A 17,926-nucleotide genomic window follows, 5' to 3' on the forward strand; every position below is an offset into this window, starting at 1 on the left:
ATGTGGATGATATTTTACTTGCAACCAATGATAAGAGTTTATTATACGAGGTAAAATAATTCTTTTTTAAGAATTTTGATATGAAAGATATAGATGATGCATCTTATATTATTGACATTAAGATACACAAAAATAGATTTCAAGGAATCTTATGTTTGTCTCAAGAAATCTATATCAACAAAGTTTTAGAGAAATTTCAGATGAAAAATTATTCACTAAATTTAGCTCTCATTGTAAAAGATGACAAATTCAATATGAATCAATATTCGAAAAATAACTTTGAAAGGGAATAAATGAAAAACATTCCTTATGCCTATGCTGTCGGAAGCTTGATGTATGTTTAGGTCTGCATTAGACTTGACATGCATTATTGTTGGCATGTTAGGAAGATATTAAAGTAATGCAGGTATAAACCACTAGAAAGTTGTAAAGAAAGTAATGAGATACCTTCAATGAACTAAATATTATATGCTTGTATTTAGACGAGATGAGAATTTGAAAGTAATTGGCTACTCTGATTCAGATTACGTCGACTGCATTGATTCACGAAAATCAACTTAATGATATATTTTTATGCTAGCTGGTAGAGCTATATATTAGATAAGTGAAGTGTAATGTAGACGTTGACTACAACGTTCACTATGGAGGCTGAGTTTGTATTTTATTTTGAGGTAATTTTGTATGATGTTTGGATGAAGAATTTCATTTTAGAGTTTAAAATTACGAATTCTATTTCTAGACCATTAAAGATATATTATGATAATTTAACTGTTGTTTTTATGGCTAAATCGAACAAATCGAACCAATAAAATATCAGTTAATTCAATTTTAACCGAAATAACTGATTTTTTTAAAATATTATGGAAGATTTATCAATTAATTAGAAATTTATAAATTCATTTACTTACAAATTTATAAATTATTATTTTTATTTTGATTAATTTAATTTAATCGGATTATTCCATTTAATCGAATAAAAAAATTTAAACCCGTAACTTAACCGAATTATTGAATTAACTGATTTTTTTTTAAAATTAAAATTTTAAAATAATTAAACTGAATTTTTAAATTTAACGGATTCAATCGATTTATTCGAACTGAATTTAACAAACCCTGCCACCTATATATACATGTATATCGAAGGAAAAAAATCTCAATCCAGACAAATCTCGTCTTTTCCGAAACTAGCCTATACTTCTCTTCTCCCCTCACCAACGCGGTCGTGGGTTACCTGCCTGCTTTCCCAGCTTCGTCGAGCCCGCCGGAGATATGGAGGGCTTCCTAACGAAGCCAGATACCGAGGTGAAGCTGCCGCGGTCTACCCGCGTGAAGAACAAGACACCAGCGCCCATCCAGATCACCGCCGAGCAGATCCTGCGCGAGGCCCGCGAGCGGCAGGAGCCTGAGATCCGGCCGCCGAAGCAGAAGATTACTGACTCCCCCGAGCTAGCCGACTACCGGCTCCGCAAGCGTAAGGAATTCGAAGATCTCATACGGCGCGCTCGCTGGAACACTGGCGCCTTGGTCAAGTATGCCGCCTGGGAGGATTCTCAAGGGGACTTGGCTCGCGCTCGATCCATCTGGGAGCGCGTTCTCGACGTCGACTATCGCAACCCTACGCTGTGGCTCAAATATGCGGAGCTGGAGATGCGAAACCGCTTTATCAATCACGCTCGTAACGTATGGGACCGCGCCGTCGCCCTCCTTCCCCGCGTCGACCAACTTTGGTACAAGTACATCCACATGGAAGAGATGCTTGGCAATGTTGCATGCGCTCGCCAGATTTTTGAACGTTGGATGGATTGGCAGCCCGACTCTCAGGGCTGGCTTTCATACATCAAATTTGAGCTTCGCTACAACGAGGTTGATCTTGCGCGCGCTATTTACGAACGGTTTGTAGTTTGCCACCCTAGTCTTTCCTCTTTCATTAAGTATGCCAGGTTCGAGGCCAAGCGCGGTGAGATTGCTCGCGCTCGCGCGGTATATGAGCGCGCAATCAATCTTCTCTCTGAGGAGGAGGAAGCAGAGCAGCTTTTTATTGGATTTGCAGAGTTTGAGGAGTGGTGCAAGGAGACTGAACGAGCTCGCAGCATATACCGTTACTCCTTAGACCACCTCCCCAAGGGGAGGGCCGAGGATTTGTATAAAAGATATTTGGTATTTGAAAAGCAATACGGAGACAAGACGGGTATTGAAGATGCAATCACAAGTAAAAGAAGATTTCAGTATGAAGAGGAGGTGAAGAAGAACTCTTTAAACTATGACTCCTGGTTTGATTACATAAGGCTGGAGGAGAATGGTGGAAACAAGGATCTAGTGAGGGAGGTGTATGAAAGAGCAATAGCCAATTTGCCTCTAGCAGAGGAGAAGCTGTATTGGCAAAGATATATCTACTTATGGTAAGCTATTTTAGTATGTTTCAAGACTAATACATATCTACAACTTGTATTTTTGTTTGCAATTGTTTGGTTGTTTGATCCATGACTTTTGTTGTATCATAGGATAAATTATGCATTATATGAAGAACTGGAAGCGCAAGATATGGATAGAACGAGGGAGGTTTACAGGTAAGCGTCCATTACTTTTCCTCATTTCTATTGCAATATTTATGATAGATGGCAGCATTTTATGTCATATGTTATACAATATCTTACATGTAGTCTGTGCTTGGTCCAGGGAATGTTTAAAGTTAATACCTCACAAGAAGTTTTCTTTTGCAAAGATTTGGCTCATGGCAGCACAATTTGAGATAAGACAAAGGAACCTAAAGGCTGCACGACAAATCTTGGGAAATGCCATTGGAATGGCACCAAAGGATAAGGTATGTTGCTACTTGGAAATGTATAGTCGATTTAGAAATGTTTGTTTGTGGTGGTCATTTGTCTAAGTACGTTTATATATTTAACAGATATTTAAGCAGTACATCGAAATTGAACTCCAACTAGGCAATGTAACTCGCTGCAGAGCCCTGTATGAGAAGTATCTGGAGTGGGCGCCTGCTAACTGCTACGCATGGTGCAAATATGCTGAGTTTGAGAGGACATTGAATGAAACAGAGCGTGCTCGAGCATTGTTTGAGCTTGCAATTGCTCAACCTGCATTGGACATGCCAGAGTTGCTCTGGAAGGTATGCAATGTTAAATTTTTCTTGTTTAAATAATTCTGGTTATTTAAGCTAATAGGCCTGATATGTTTACTTATAGTTTCTAAAATACTCTCTTTCTTTTTTTGTATTCTTTAAAAGTGTTTGACACTTGTATAACTTCCTTGTCCCTTGTTCTCAGGCATATATCGACTTTGAGATAGCAGAAGGAGAATTTGAGAGAACAAGACAGCTCTATGATAGACTACTTGATCGGACCAAGCACCTGAAGGTCTGGATTAGTTATGCCAAGTTTGAGGCTTCTGTTCAGGAGAAGAACAATGATAATGAAGAGCAAGAAAGGGAGAGGATTGAAAGATGCAGAGGTAAATTTAGTTCAACTTTTCTTGTTTGTGATTTCTTACCAAACCCCTTTGCAAGTAGATCACTTTCTATTATAATAATCTTGATATTTATACACTTGCTGCCCTACTTGAATAGGTGAGAACATCTAACTGTTGGATTCAAATAACCAATCATTTTTCCATCCTAACAGGGGTTTTTGAGTTGGCATTTGACTACTTGAGAACGAATGTGCCAGAGTTGAAGGAGGAAAGAGCAATGCTTTTGGAGGAGTGGTTGAACTTGGAGAGAAGTTTTGGTAGTCTCGGGGACATTAACATAGTTCAGAATAAACTGCCGAGGAAGGTGAAAAGGAAGAGACCTATTTCATCAGAAGATGGAACTCCTGCTGCGTATGCACATCCTCTCATCTTTTGCATTTGTTTTTTAATTGTGGTGTGTGAAAATGAGCTAACAAAAGATGATGATTCTGGTTCAGGTTTGAGGAGTACATAGATTACATCTTCCCTGACGAAGTAGCTTTAGCGCCTAATATGAAGCTACTGGAAGCAGCATACCAATGGAAGAAGCAGAAAATCCTCGCAGATGAAAATTAGGCGAGAACGTAAATTGAGAAGTATCATCCTATAGGAAGGACCTGGTTATGAATGTCATTCTTCTATGTATCATCCTATAGGAAGAACTTAAATTGAGTTTTAGAATATTTTCGTTTTAGCTATGTATGTATAACTAGGACAAAGGATTGAATAGGTGCTATATCTGTGCTAGGGAACATGGAACACACTATTGCCTTTTGTATTTCATTTTATTTCATGCCATTGTCATTTCACTTTACGTTCATTTCATTTTTTCCTTTTTTGTTATTTATTTATTTTAATTTTACTAAAAGTATTTAGTTATCATCCCATCCCATGGGCACTCCTAAAATTTTGCTACAAGCCTACAACCACCCATCGACAAGCCTACACTCTTATAAGATCAATGAAAAGCAAAAAATACAATTTTTTCATAAAATAAAATAAAGTTTTCAAATGCTATTTTATTTAAAATTAAATATTATTAATAAGGTGTTATGAAGTATATATGTCAAATAAAAGCTAAAAAATTAGCATTTTAGTATAAAAATTATATTTTCAGCACATAAAATCACTACAAGAAAAAAAGGATTTCCCGGCGGTTTAAAATTCATTTAGCGGCGGTTTGGAACCGCCGCAAAATCATTTCCCGGCGGTTTACCAAACCGCCGCTGATACCGGTGTCATTAAACCATTTAGCGGCGGTTTTAGAGAACCGCTGGAATAACCGCCACTAAAATAGATTTCCCGGCGGTTGTTTTTGCGGCGGTTCGAAATATTTCCCGGCGGTTGTTTTTGCGGCGGTTCGAAATATTTCTCGACGGTTGTTTTTGCGGCGGTTCGAAATATTTCCCGGCGGTTTGCTAAAACTGCCGCGAAATGGTTTCCCGACGGTTTGCTAAAACTGCCGCGAAATGGTTTCCCGGCGGTTTGCTAAAACTGCCGCAAAATAATTTCCCGGCAGTTTAAGCTTTGAGTGTGCAATTACAAATTTTTCAGCCCGCGATAGTTTTTATAAATAAATACAAAAATTAAACCAAAAATTGTAATAAATAGAAAATTTTACTTGCATTAATTTCTTACAAAACTAGTAAACAAATATCAATCATTACACATGGATATCAAAGTTGTCAGATGTCAAATACAATGAATTTAGGTTACAAAAAAACTGAAACTTTGTTTGGTTACAAAAAAACTGAGAAATCTCTCTAGCTTTCTCAGATGTCAAATCCTAGAAATAGATCCCTCTCTTTTCCTTCAACCAGGTTGCAAATTCGTTGTTTTTTGAAAAGTAGTCATCTGGAGCGCTCTTCAAACATGTAAAGTAGGCATGTCTGCACAAGTACAAAAAAAAATTAGAAGAGACAAACTAAATCTTGTCACTTATGCTAGATTCAATACTACACAAAATTATGTACATAAAAAAAAGGCAGAATGCTTAACAGACAACACAAAGCTGGCCTAAAGTTTGATTCAATATTTCACTTAGACAAACTATAACCTAAAGAACAAAACACCAGCAAATACGGAACCATTGCAAATAAGGAACCAAAGTGATACACACAACAAATCTAGAATAAAGGAAAATACAAAGAAGTGGATTATAACACCAAACATATACATTAACCAAATCATTTAGATGTACTTGATCAAATTTAACTAAGAAATTGCAAGATAGATTAGTTCTGGAAAGAGCAAATATGGCCAGTGCTCTATTTTAAACCAATAAATTGTCATTATGGACTAAAGAACATTATTGCATAAGTAGAGTGTTATTCATGAAAATATTGTCTATTTCTAATGTGAAAAAGAGAAACCTTTACGGATTCAAAGCTAGCTTTTTGAGTTGAATCATGTCATGTCATTGATGTGGATGTATTAGTAGTTAAAAGCAATATACCATGAAGCAGCTGCTGGTAAAGCATTGAATTTTCCAAGACTACTATTGGGAGGAGAACCTTTGACCTGGCAAGGAGCATTATGTATGAATACCTAGTTTGAAAAATAATGAGATAGAAAAACAAAAGGCATAAGGTGGATTTGGTCTCTTAGAAGATAGCAGTTCTTGTCTAAACAAGTGCATCTACTACTGAAGACTATCTGCTTACATTACAGGAACCTTTGACTGGAAGCTTGTCTGAGCCTGCTCCATTAATGCTGACGTCATCTACTGGAGGAGGCAACAAATTTCCAGACCGTCGCTGTGAATTGTTTAAAGTAGTTTGCGGAACCCTACCCCTGCAATGGCATAAGTTAAACTAGTTCATGGATTATTAAGTACAGTAATAGGAAAAAAAAAGTTTATAAACAGCCACTAGAGTGCGAGTGAAACAAAAAAAAGTATGCTCAAAATGAAAAAACAAAGGAAGTAGTTGGCTTGCCTCTAATTTATGTAAAGGACCCATGGTAAAACACAAGTAGATGCTCATTTATACAATTGAATATTTTCAGTGTATTCTTAGTATGGCCCTCAATAATCAATAGGCACTCAAGTATGAGTTAACAGGTTGATACAATAATGTAGGTACTCAAGTATGACTTGACAGGTTGATACAATAATATAGTGTAAATAAATGTATTCTTAGAGTTAGCAGGCAGCAATAACTAATAGCCAATGCAAAGAGTGCCAAATTACCTTGATATAGAATTGATGTAGAATTAACACATGAAATGTACCTAATCAGTCTTTAACATCTCATAAGCCATATGATACTAGAAAAAACACTGATATCCTACATTTCCTCCTCGACTACCCTAATTGTGAATACTGACCATTAAAAACTAAGGATGATGCATACAAAAGTTTGTTTGAAGGTAAAATAGCAGGCACACAGGAGAATTGAACTAGGTGGCATATCATTGAAAGGTTGACAATCATTCTATATTTCGAATTTTACCTCAAAACACTATATCTAGATATTAGTTAGTGTATACAAGGACTAATAGGTACGATTAAAGGCAGACTAGCTATTGAGGACCATTGTCAAATCAAACGGTAAATCAATGGCTAGCACATATAGGCACATACAACTCTGTTTATCACTTTACAGTCTTGCTCATGCATCTAAACCAGGATATGTACTGGATCTGAATCCCTGAGGATGACAATCTACTACCTTATAACCCCTTTCATACAATGTGTGGTCACAATAGACAGATTATTAAATTCACATGGTTAAACCAAGTGATCCACCAAGTTGCTTATGGCTCAATGATGATCTACCAATATAACCTGTAGAAATTTGATACAAAAATTCAAGATATAAGAAAGAGAATAGAACTTAACAGGATTCTTCACTTGAAGATCGGAAGATAATTGAAATTAAGACCAGAACAGACAGGCTGATGCTGAACAGAATTAACTAATTCATGCTAATTCCAAAAACCAGAAGCCGATTAAGAAATGAAGGCAAAAAAAAAAAAAAGAGGTTAGAATGAAAGCAGTTGCAAAGATAACTAATTGCTTAACCTGTTTGATATATAAAGTAATTAGGGCTGCAATGAAAAATGAAGGCAATGAAAAAGTTCCTGTCGTGTAACCTTGTGGTCACAGGTTCAGGTTTGAGTTGCGGAATCAGCCTCTTACAATCAGGATAAGGTTGTATAAAATAGACCTAACATGGTCCGACCCTTCTCCGAGACCCTGAATTGATGAGAGCTTCATACACCAAACCACCCTTTTTGTAATGACTCCATACATCAACTACTACACATATCCTATCAATTGAGTGATTAATGATGCATGTTGTAGTAAGATACACATTCAATAAACACAAGGGTTCGATCACAACACACAATTGCATCTTTATACTGAGAGGTAAAGATTTTAAAGTTCATGCAAACTTTGAGGGAGAAATACCTAGTATATGCTGAAATTGTCTCATCTTTTGTAAAGTTGTCCTCCTGGCTCCCTATGTCATGTAAATACAGACAATCGGGATTGCTGCAGGTCTGAATCAAAAACAAACTCAGCTTATAAAATCCTGCAAATAGACGAGCAGATAAATACGTAACCTGTGAGAGGACAAGAGGAGATGCTACATACCAAGTTCCTCAACCATGCACGGCAATATTTTGTGGTACCAAAGCATGCTCTAAGAAAATCAAGTGTCATAGAATAAGAATTCCAAGCAATAATTTCAAGAAATCAGAGGTCAGGTTATGTGCTTACCTCAAGGTTTTACCTTCTAAAACATAATTGTGCGCTGCTTGTATGCATCGCACTGCTTCTTCCTCTTTGGCATATGTGATATACCTACACATTAACCATTACATGAAAGTGTTAAAGTACTTCGCACTGGAGAGAGGATGAAAAATACATGCTTGAAACAATATCAAGACACAACTTAGCTTATCTGAATGAAAGAACAGTGAACTTCTTTGATATCATTTGGATGTCCATTAAGAATTATACAAAATTGGGACGTATTAACTATATCTAAAAATGATTAGAAAAATCTTAGTTGACAGTGAAGTGAAAAAGAATGATAACAACAGTCCACAACTATAGCAACAAAGACTCGGCGACGAAGTCTCTGCACGGGCTGGGTGGAAGGCTCGGCGGCAAGCAATCGCAGGAACCCGGAGAGGAAGTTTAGGGTTCGTGCGAGAGGGAGCCGCGGCGTCCGAAGAGGAAGTCTCGGCGGCGAAGTCTCTGCACGGACTGGGTGGAAGGCACGGCGGCAAGAAATCGCAGGACGCCGGAGAGGAAGTTTAGGGTTCGGGCGAGAGGGACCTGCGGCGTCCGGAGAGGAAGTCTCGGCGGCGAAGTCTCTGCACGAACTGAGTGGAAGGAGTGGAAGGTTCGGCGGCGCAGGAAGTAGGGTTCGGGGCGACAGGGAGGCGCGGCGTGAAGTTTAGGGTTGGGGAGAGTTGAACCGCGGCGTGTTCGGGCGAGAGGGAGCGGTTTAACGGGTCGGTAGGGTTAGAAAATAACGGCGGTTATTGTAAACCGCCGGAGAAAATAAAATATAGCGGCGGTTAAATTGTAAACCGCTGTTATTAAATCAAATTTAAACCGCCGCTAAAAATTTATTTTTGCGGCGGTTAATTCAAACCGCCGGGAAAAAAGACAATAGCGGCGGTTTTAAAAACCGCCGGTAAATAACTGCCGCAAAACTGTGATTTTTTAGTAGTGAATTGTGCGTAAAATTTGAGTCACTTAATATCATATTTTTCTAAAATTTATATAAAATTATTAAACAAATAAAAAAAGTCTCAAAATAAAAATTTAATTATTAAAATTATGATATTTTTATTAAATATTATTAAAATTATTTGATCTTAATAAATTTTAAAAGCGAGTAAATCAAAATTAAAATTTTCTTATATTTTATCGTTTCTGTTAAGTACCTATAATCCATTTTTCATCTATATCTACGTAATCTCATCAAAGGTGTTAAGCACCACTTTCAATTTGCTAAGGGTCCATTAGAAGGGCATCTTTATCTATCAGTCACATTAGTCAATTTACATTAGGTTATTCAGCCACTTATAAATCTCTCAGAAAATTTTCCCCTTATTTTCATTGTTTGGGAAAACTTATACTTTGATGAAACAAACTAAAATTTGAAAAGGTCATATTATCAACAAGTTCAAACAATGCCATTTGTTTGGAAAGGAGATGCTAGATTGCTTTCCCAAAATGGACACTGTTTTTCCATTTCCACTCATTGTTTCTACATCTTTATTGATTTAATTTTTACTGATTCTCCCAATAGATACATTAACACAAAATGAAGGCATAGGTAAAGCAATAACTATGATGAAAAGAAGCAAGAACTTCAATTTGAAATTTTGTTTTTTTTAGTAAGGAATTTGTTGTTTATAGTTCAGTAAGGTATAAGAACACTAAAAATACTTGATTCGGCACCTTATTTTCCTCGGTTGCTCGAACAGCTCAAGTGAGTAGATGTTATCGTCATCGGCGAAGTACACAATCCCATCCAGGCGGTGCTTCTGGATATGCTCGAGTGCTGTGTTTCGCTGATGAACGCCTCTGTCCTTGATGTTGGTTGTGTTCTTCTCGCAGATGTCTGCACATAACTCCGGCGTCCATGAGGATCTGCGAGGTCTCCGCAGAAGCCACGTGCATCTCCACCACGATCCAAAGAAGCGGAGGAGGCACCAAGCGCAGCGTTTGCCCCAACCGGTTCAGGTAGTAACCCTGCGAGGCGCGGTTGTACGTGGGCGTGACGACGAGCAGCAGCTTCCCACTGCGCGATGGATCCGTTGGCTCATCCGTGGCGTGCGTCCTGACGTCTCTGACACCTGGATCTCGATCTCCTGACGACTACAGGGAAGAAGGGCTACGAAATCCTGGCGCGGAAGGTTAATCATACTTATGGAGGAAACGGTGGGAGAAAAGAAGGGCAAGTCGTCAAGCTCCGGGAAGGGGTAGAGGCCGAAGAGAAAACCGAGGAGGAAGAAGAAGAGCAAGCGGAAAAGGTGGCGCTTCCATGGATTGCTGTGATGCTATGGCTCAGCACGGGAGGCGAAGAGAGAGTAAGGAGGAGCGGCGGAGACGCTGGAGTGATGCCGGCCGGCGTTGAGGCAGGGAAGCCCTTGATGGTGGTGAAGAGGCCGATCATTGACGGCGTTAGCTGCCGATTGAGCTCGACGGACCGATGGCATGTGATCAAGAGAGTGAACGACTCTTTATCATCTGAATCGGAGGGAGAACGAGGAGAGCGAGAGGAGACAAGATTCTCGGCGTTTGGCATGAAGACGGAGATGGAGCGCCATGGCAGCAACAAATGCTCGCTCAAAATGGCCAGAGCGAGGACGAAGATCGAGATCTCAATCAGGAGCCGATGTTGGGGAAAAAAGTTGAAGCTGTCTTTATTGGGCCGATTCTGACGGGCTTGGTCCGGCCCATTAGAGTACGGATTAGAAGATTGGGCCATGTTAATTTGAATGGGACCCGCAGCCACGTTGGAGCACCTCATGTCAAATGGCAAGCCAGGTACGTTGGGCATTAGTTTAACCAGTAACAGTACATTCGGTCTATTTTACGACGAACTTGTGGGACATGGAGGGCGTGGTGAGGAAGGAGATGCACTAGGGTTTTGGGACGGTTCGCTGCCTCTCCTTGGAATCTGCGTCACCGATTTTGTTCCTGTGGTCGCTGTTCGTTTTTCGGTTCGAATCCCGAAGGCTTTGACCTTCGGAGATGGGCGCCGTCGAGGACGAACTCGGTAACTACAAGATCATCAAGGAAGGGGAGGCCGAGATCCTTATGCATTCCAGCAACACCGTCTTCTTCAACAAGGCTCAGGTGGCATCTTGTGATTGACTTGGATGCGTGCATACGTGCGTGCGCAGTGTGAATTTATTATTTTTGAAATTTTGTGACGGTTAAATGGGGAAAAAAATCCATTTTGTAAGATTTGGTTGCGTTTCTTCCTTTTTTCTTGTCTGGAGCCTTTTTTTTTTTTTGAACAACTGCTTTTGTGCTTTCCTCGAATATTCAACTTGATTCGTAAGCACTTCGTCATTATAACGCGTTGCTAAAACAGACTTGCTGTGTTCGTTAGTTGAGAGAGACCTCTCATCCGATACGATGCATCAACTTGATGAACTTTGACAATGAAACTTAAACATGATAGATTCTCTTGGTAAGCGTATGCTTCAAGGCACCAATTACATAGATTGCAAAGACCTTGAAAAGTGACGCTATGGTCCTGGGTTTGAAATCTACTTTCGTCAAAATGCTGTCTTGCTTCCAAATATGTTCCAAAAAGAGTTTTTTTTTTAAATGTGATATTTGTAGTATAAACAAAAAAAGGTTAGCTTTAAGCATCTCACAAGCATATTTGATTAGTCATAAGGACGATGCATTTCTCAGCTGCTTGTGAGTAGATTATGCCCTACTTCAGTATTATGGTACTCTATGATCTTCAGTATCTTTTCACATTCTTCATCAGTAGTACTGGTTGTATACTGAATTGAGATGATTTTAAGTGTGAGCCTACTTGGTCACTTCTTCTGAGACATCTGATGTATAACTTTTTATTTAATTCAAGCTTCCTTCATAAACATAAATTGGTTGGTTAGTATCTCATTTGCTTACAAATATTATTATAATTAATAATTCAAGTTAGTGAGACCTTGTGTCCGTCGCTAGAGGCTGGTTTGGGTCTTGCGCCAAGTGCTACAAACCTGGTGTGCTTGGTTTAGCTTGTTATGGTACTAGTGTATGGTTCTTGTATTGCTTTTTAGAAGGCTTGTATCCAGAAGAGATTTATACAACTTTCTTGTACTTGAGCTTTATCTCAAGCTATTTTGATCATCTGTTGGCTTAATTTTTTTGTGCAAGTTGTTAACTAATATATTTCAAGCTTCCTATTTTTTTGTTTTCTCTAATGCCAAGTGATCTTGCTGCTGCAATTAATGTTACTCAAACTGGTTGCTTTAATATTTCAATTAGGTATACAATCGGGATGTGTCCATTGCTGTTTTGAGGACATTTATAGATAAACGGAAGGAGCATGATGCATATTTAAGAAAAAGGGGAAAACCTCTAAACAAGAATCCTGATGGAGAACTTTCTGAATCCGTTACCTTGGATGGGAGTTCAGGTGCCATAGAAGATGAAAAAACTAATGGAGCTACTGAAGAAAAAGTTAATGGAGGGATTGAAGTACAACAAAATCAGTATGATGGTGTAGCAAAAATTACTAAAGAGGGGGAAGAAAAAACTACTTCAGAAGAATGCATAAAAATTCCTTCTTTGAGAGGAAAACAAGAACCTAAGCCACCTATAGTACTTGAGGCAAGTCACATCTACTTTTTTAGCATGATTACTTCACTGGATTTGTGTGTTTAAATGTTCATACCAATGAGTCTGGACTGTAATTTGGCATTCTGTGATAAAGACATGCATCTGTGGTTGTTCTATTAATAGCTTATGTTTTTCTGTACATGAATTTATAGGCTTTGGCAGCTTCTGGATTAAGAGCTCTGCGATATTCCCGTGAAATAGAAGGGATTGGAAAAGTTATTGCTTTAGACAATGACAAAGGTTTCTTAATTAAAATTTGGTTTGGATGCTATATATGCTATAGTTTTTTCTTGTTTGGATATTGAATTGAAGGTGTAATTTTTCTTCTTTTAATTTCTTTTTGGTGCAGCATCTATTGAGGCTTGCAATAGAAATATAAAATTTAATGGTTCTGTCACTTGTTCAAAAGTAGAAGCTTATCTTGCTGATGCTCGAGTTTATATGCTCACTCATCAGAACGAATTTGATGCGGTAAATGCCTTTTTATTCAAATTAAATTTTACTTCCGTTCTTTTTTTTTTTCATGGTTTTGTTAGTATTTGGCTATTTGTTCAATTTGTCACTTAGGTGAAGTAAAACCTAGTGATTGGGTGAGAAATAGTTGTTAGTGGTAATAAAAGTAAATATATAATTTATTTAGCAGATAGTATAATGAAGGTGCTCATGTCATTTTGATCACATACTACTTTAAAATAGACACTTGTGATTCAAGGACTTTTATTTATCTTTTCTGGGTGCTAGTAGATGGTCTACAGTGCTTGATTAAATTCTACTATCTCGTAAATTTTTCTTGATTTGGTCTGTCTTCAATCAGTTTGTTTTCCAATAGCTTAAAGTGAAGTGCAAATCTTAAAGGTGGTAGGATCTGGAATGAAAGATACAAAATATGTGGCGTATTTAGACTGTTTCATGGTTACATCCAATCTCCAATTGCATTATGGTACTCTTCCATGTTAAACAGGCAAACTAGTTGTGGATCCTTACTCCTTTAACAATTCTTGTTATTTCATCGAAGTTTTGAGGACAACTACTTGCATATAGGATTGCAGTGCAGAAAGTTCTCTAAAATTTCCTTACATTTAGTCTAATATGCCCAAGATCACTTATGAATACACTTGGACCAATATTATATAAATAGACTTTTTATCAAATATGTTGCAAAGTACTGCTATTTTCTGTATCTTGTTATGTGTATATATCTGTTAATGAATGGAAAATTGAATATCTATGGCATTAAATTTTGTTGCAGGTAGATCTTGATCCTTATGGATCACCGTCTGTGTTTCTGGACTCAGCCGTACAATCAGTTGCGGATGGAGGAATTCTGATGTGCACAGCTACTGATATGGCAGTTCTTTGTGGAAACAATGGGGAGGTTTGCCATTCAAAGTAAGGTTTGCAACATTGCTTTTGTACACACACATACTTACACAAAAAGAAAAGAAAAAAGACATTCTGGTATTAATACGAGGATTTCTATTGAAAAATAGGTATGGCTCTTATCCCGTGAAAGGGAAATATTGCCATGAGATGGCATTGAGGATCCTCCTTGCATGCATTGAGGTAATTTATACTATAATGATCTTTGGACCATAATATTGATTAATAGATGACATTTTGATAGTTTCTTTTAATTATCACTTTACCATCTCCCAATGCAGAGTCATGCAAATCGCTACAAGCGCTACATTGTCCCTCTCCTCTCTGTCTATATGGATTTCTATGTCCGAGTTTTTGTTCGGATATACACGTAAGTGCATTCTGCCTTGTTGGTGTTTGAGCATTGGTGGTAAATGTAAATTCAGATGGTAGGGTACAACTGGTACCCTTTACATAGTTTTCTTTCTTTTATCTTCTATGCAGCTCAGCAAGTGCAATTAAAGACACACCTCTCAAACTCTCCTATGTTTATCAGTGTGTTGGTTGCGATTCTTTCCATCTCCAAACTCTTGGGAGGACTGTTTGTAAGGTAAGCTCTTACTCTGATCATTTTCCTTCTCTTTGGATCTTTCGTATTTTTCTGCAAGGCAAGAATCTTATGCCTTGTGTTGAATTTTTGTTTTGTTCTATTGGAAGGATAATAGCGTCAAATCTGCTCCTGGATATGGTCCCGTGGTTCCTCAGAAGTGCAGTGATTGTGGAAAGAGGTTTAACATGGGCGGTCCTATATGGTCTGCTCCAATTCATGACAAGCAATGGATAAATTCTGTTTTAGCTAATGTTAAAACTATGAAGGAAAGGTACCCTGCTTATGAGAAAATTTCTGCTGTTCTGACTACTATCGCAGAGGTAATCCCTTTTCTGGTTACTTTTGTTTACTATATTTGCATCTCAATTTTATGCTATCTAAGTCTTACTACCTGCTTAATCGATAATGTTTTAGTGAAATAACACCTCTTTATAGTTTTTCTTTTTCCTTGACATTGATTCCGTTCGAATGCAATGATCATCTGAATCTGACAATTATCTTTTCTTGGTTTTGGAAACAGTCTTGGTAGTATATACTACCTTTTTATCCTTTTAGTTTGGAAACAGTCTTGGTAGCATTTGGAAACTTTTGTTTTGTATGTGCACTATTTTAAAGTGCACTAGTAACTAAATGAACATATAATTCTAAACTAGATGCTTTTTCCATCTAGATATTGGTTTTTATTTAAGCTGATTTCATTACCATCTGCCAAAGATTGTTTGTGTATCTTTTGAACTGCTATTGAATTTCTAATTAGGTTGTAAACCTTTCTTTAAGTTGAAGCGTATGTTTATTTATAACACGTGCAGGAACTACATGATGTTCCTCTCTTTGTAAGTCTCCACAGTTTGTGTTCGACACTCAAGTGCACTTCCCCACCTGCAGTTGTGTTCCGCTCCGCAGTCATCAATGCTGGCTTTCGGATATCAGGGAGTCATGTGGATCCTTTGGGGCTCAAAACTGATGCTCCAATGGATGTCGTCTGGGACATCATGCGGTGTTGGGTAGTTCCTTGATCCTTCTTTTGAATTGCTTTAGCTACATTATTTTTTTTTGTCAACTATTCAACGCATCTCCATGGTACTTGTGGAAAACACACACCTGTTACACGTTGGTCCTTGATCCTTTTGAATTGCTTTAGCTACATTTTTTTTTTTGTCAAATATTCGACGCATCTCCATAGTACTTGTAGAAAACACACACCTGTTACACATTGGCTCATACCATCTTCTTGCATGACATTTTCCCAGGTAAAGAATCACCCTGTGAAGGCACAACAACAAGACAATTCAGGAACAGTGATACTCGCCAAAGAACCAAAACTGCAAGTATGCCTCTCTCTCTCTCTCTCTCTCTCTCTCTCTCTCTCTGCCATGGATCACTTATGAACAAACATGAACTCTTAGGTTAGCCTTGATGTTCTTCTTTTTGCCTCGTCTGACTAACTCAGACTAACATTTTGGCCAGAGTGTCATGGTGCTTACTGCCATGACACTGATCTAGGAATCTGAATAAGGAACAAAAGATGGCATGGGTATTTCCCATACACTGCATAATGTATTTGATGTATTAGCCTTAAAGATTGGGATTCCTCGAGCAGCATCCTAGTTTAGGCCAACGAAACAAGTTTATTTAGTTAATAGGTTCATTCTCATTCTCATCTCGATATATAAAATTTGTGATAATTAGTATTAGCTAACCTAATCCGACAGAAAAAATCATTGGGCCATAACATGTTACTTCTCTGTCGTGATTCTAGACTAAGTTGGATATTGAGGGTGGACTAAAATTGTTGAGAGAGCTTATTGAAGTTGATGGATCGATAGTCGATACCGTTATTCCAGCGTTGTTATTGTTTGGTAAATGCTCCTCTTCATATCGCAGGCAAATTTTGCCCGAGCAGCTGCTTCGCTCAGCAAAGCTAAAGTTAAAAAGGAGGTAAGGTACCTTCCTAACCCAGAGAGGCATTGGGGACCTAAGGTTAAGGCAGGGAGGCAAATTACAAGCAAGCACTCCTCTTTATTGGGTCCTGACATAGCGAGCAAGTCTCTTGGCAAAGAACCTGAAACTGAAGCACACAAGGTAGAACAAGATGAACTAATTGTGCATTCAACTAAAGGAGAGACTGCGACAAAGCGACAAAAGACTGACTGCTGAACGGTCGTCGTCTTCTTCGTCTTCATTTTGATTCGAACCTACTTTAGATATTCAACATGGTTTATTCATCTCTACTATTTCAGTTAATGTAAATATATAAGGTAATTGTTTTGCTAAATGTACCAAAATGCATCTCAAGGTATGATTAATACTAAAATTTTCCACCAAGATTTCTATTTGATTGTCAAAGTATCCACTCTTTATGGATAAATGAGTGATCTAACTAATTTAAGGCACTTTTTTTTGACAATAACTAATAATTGAGAGGCATTATACAAATAATAATAAATATTGAAAGCCATTTTATACAAGTAACCTCTAAAATAAATATTCTGCACAATGTTAAAACTTTGAAGTAGTTTATGAAAGAAGAATCAATCTCTCAACTCCAAATGATTGATTTGCTAGCTTCAAGATCTATCAAATTCAAGCCCCTTGCAGTAGGTGTCACATGCAAGAAATTTTTAGGGCATGTCATGTGGCCTATCTAGTTGTAAATGGTTGCTTCTTGGACTTGTAGAGCACTACCTTTTTATGATTAGGGTGACACTAGTTGGCCCTGACAAGGGCACCGCCCTCCATGTGATCTCTCCTTTACTCCATGTGATCCCTCTCCACCTTTTCGTCTTCAGCAAGTGCCTTGCTCAGAAAGTAGCAACCTTTGACAATTTCATTGTGCAGCGAAGCAAGCAACCAAGAAACCTGCTATGAATATGAGCTGGAACACTGTAAAAGCTATTGTCACTGAATTACCTTCAGAGTTGAGATCAAGCAACAGTGCAATCTTGGTGATCTGGTAAATCTTCAGCACAGAAATAAAGGTTTCTGGATTAAATCACAGCTCGCCTGAATTGGCATGTGAATTCTGTCAGCAGATATTTGGTGAAAGGAACCTCCAGTCTACCAGTTCTTTAGTCTTGAGCCAAAATAGCCTGTAAATTACAAGGGACTCAAAGTTCAGTATCACTATTCCCAATCCATCTATATGTAGCGGAACC

General features: G+C 38.1%; 3 protein-coding genes and 1 pseudogene across 6 annotated transcripts; 2 read left to right on the forward strand and 2 right to left on the reverse strand.

Moving 5' to 3' along the window:
* The first annotated feature begins 400 nt into the window (after window positions 1-400).
* LOC141823689 (uncharacterized) lies at window positions 401-4,192 on the forward strand. The gene is made up of 8 exons (XM_074710953.1): window positions 401-406; window positions 1,189-2,399; window positions 2,502-2,567; window positions 2,677-2,821; window positions 2,909-3,127; window positions 3,285-3,468; window positions 3,639-3,837; window positions 3,924-4,192. Exons 1-8 carry the CDS (start codon window positions 401-403, stop codon window positions 4,039-4,041), a joined length of 2,148 nt encoding a protein of 715 aa, XP_074567054.1. The 3' UTR covers window positions 4,042-4,192.
* Window positions 4,193-5,111: 919 nt separating this feature from the next.
* LOC141825649 (uncharacterized) lies at window positions 5,112-8,886 on the reverse strand. Of its 2 annotated transcripts, none has more exons than XM_074713034.1 (6): window positions 8,192-8,886; window positions 8,066-8,114; window positions 7,880-7,971; window positions 6,140-6,258; window positions 5,921-5,985; window positions 5,112-5,354 (listed from the first exon to the last, which is right to left on the reverse strand). In XM_074713034.1, exons 1-5 carry the CDS (start codon window positions 8,281-8,283, stop codon window positions 5,963-5,965), a joined length of 375 nt encoding a protein of 124 aa, XP_074569135.1. In that variant the 5' UTR covers window positions 8,284-8,886; the 3' UTR covers window positions 5,112-5,354; window positions 5,921-5,962. The 2 variants fall into 2 exon arrangements, with proteins under 2 accessions (XP_074569135.1, XP_074569134.1); XM_074713033.1 differs by having other exon boundaries at window positions 6,129-6,258.
* Window positions 8,887-9,848: 962 nt separating this feature from the next.
* LOC141822742 (putative beta-1,4-xylosyltransferase IRX9H) lies at window positions 9,849-10,826 on the reverse strand (annotated as a pseudogene).
* Window positions 10,827-11,096: 270 nt separating this feature from the next.
* LOC141824088 (tRNA (guanine(26)-N(2))-dimethyltransferase 2-like) lies at window positions 11,097-17,062 on the forward strand. 3 transcript variants are annotated; one of them, XR_012601423.1, is made up of 12 exons: window positions 11,097-11,296; window positions 12,449-12,793; window positions 12,955-13,042; window positions 13,152-13,273; window positions 14,052-14,191; window positions 14,293-14,365; window positions 14,464-14,552; window positions 14,666-14,771; window positions 14,879-15,091; window positions 15,657-15,775; window positions 16,022-16,099; window positions 16,656-16,704. XR_012601423.1 is itself a non-coding variant. In XM_074711323.1 (12 exons), exons 1-12 carry the CDS (start codon window positions 11,192-11,194, stop codon window positions 16,926-16,928), a joined length of 1,827 nt encoding a protein of 608 aa, XP_074567424.1. In that variant the 5' UTR covers window positions 11,097-11,191; the 3' UTR covers window positions 16,929-17,062. The 3 variants fall into 3 exon arrangements, 2 of the variants coding, with proteins under 2 accessions (XP_074567424.1, XP_074567425.1); XM_074711323.1 differs by having other exon boundaries at window positions 15,581-15,775; window positions 16,656-17,062; XM_074711324.1 differs by having other exon boundaries at window positions 11,273-11,331; window positions 15,581-15,775; window positions 16,656-17,062.
* Window positions 17,063-17,926: the final 864 nt, after the last annotated feature.

The sequence above is a fragment of the Curcuma longa genome, chromosome 3, assembly GCF_044706935.1.
Source record: "Curcuma longa cultivar G26 ecotype Majalengka, Jawa Barat chromosome 3, ITB_CL_G26_1.1, whole genome shotgun sequence".
Classification (NCBI taxonomy): Eukaryota; Viridiplantae; Streptophyta; class Magnoliopsida; order Zingiberales; family Zingiberaceae; genus Curcuma; species Curcuma longa.

Coding starts and splice junctions, on each gene's coding strand:
- LOC141823689 (XM_074710953.1), top strand. Junction 2,568..2,676: donor AGAACGAGGGAGGTTTACAG/GTAAGCGTCCAT, acceptor TGCTTGGTCCAG/GGAATGTTTAAAGTTAATAC. Junction 3,469..3,638: donor GAGGATTGAAAGATGCAGAG/GTAAATTTAGTT, acceptor CCATCCTAACAG/GGGTTTTTGAGTTGGCATTT.
- LOC141825649 (XM_074713033.1), bottom strand. CDS start 8,283: ATGTGTAGGTATATCACATATGCCAAAGAGGAAGAAGCAGTGCGATGC. Junction 8,115..8,191: donor TTAGAAGGTAAAACCTTGAG/GTAAGCACATAA, acceptor TGATTTTCTTAG/AGCATGCTTTGGTACCACAA. Junction 6,259..7,879: donor ACAATTTCAGCATATACTAG/GTATTTCTCCCT, acceptor ATGCCATTGCAG/GGGTAGGGTTCCGCAAACTA.
- LOC141824088 (XM_074711323.1), top strand. CDS start 11,192: ATGGGCGCCGTCGAGGACGAACTCGGTAACTACAAGATCATCAAGGAA. Junction 14,772..14,878: donor TTGGGAGGACTGTTTGTAAG/GTAAGCTCTTAC, acceptor TTCTATTGGAAG/GATAATAGCGTCAAATCTGC. Junction 16,100..16,655: donor CCAAAGAACCAAAACTGCAA/GTATGCCTCTCT, acceptor TTCATATCGCAG/GCAAATTTTGCCCGAGCAGC.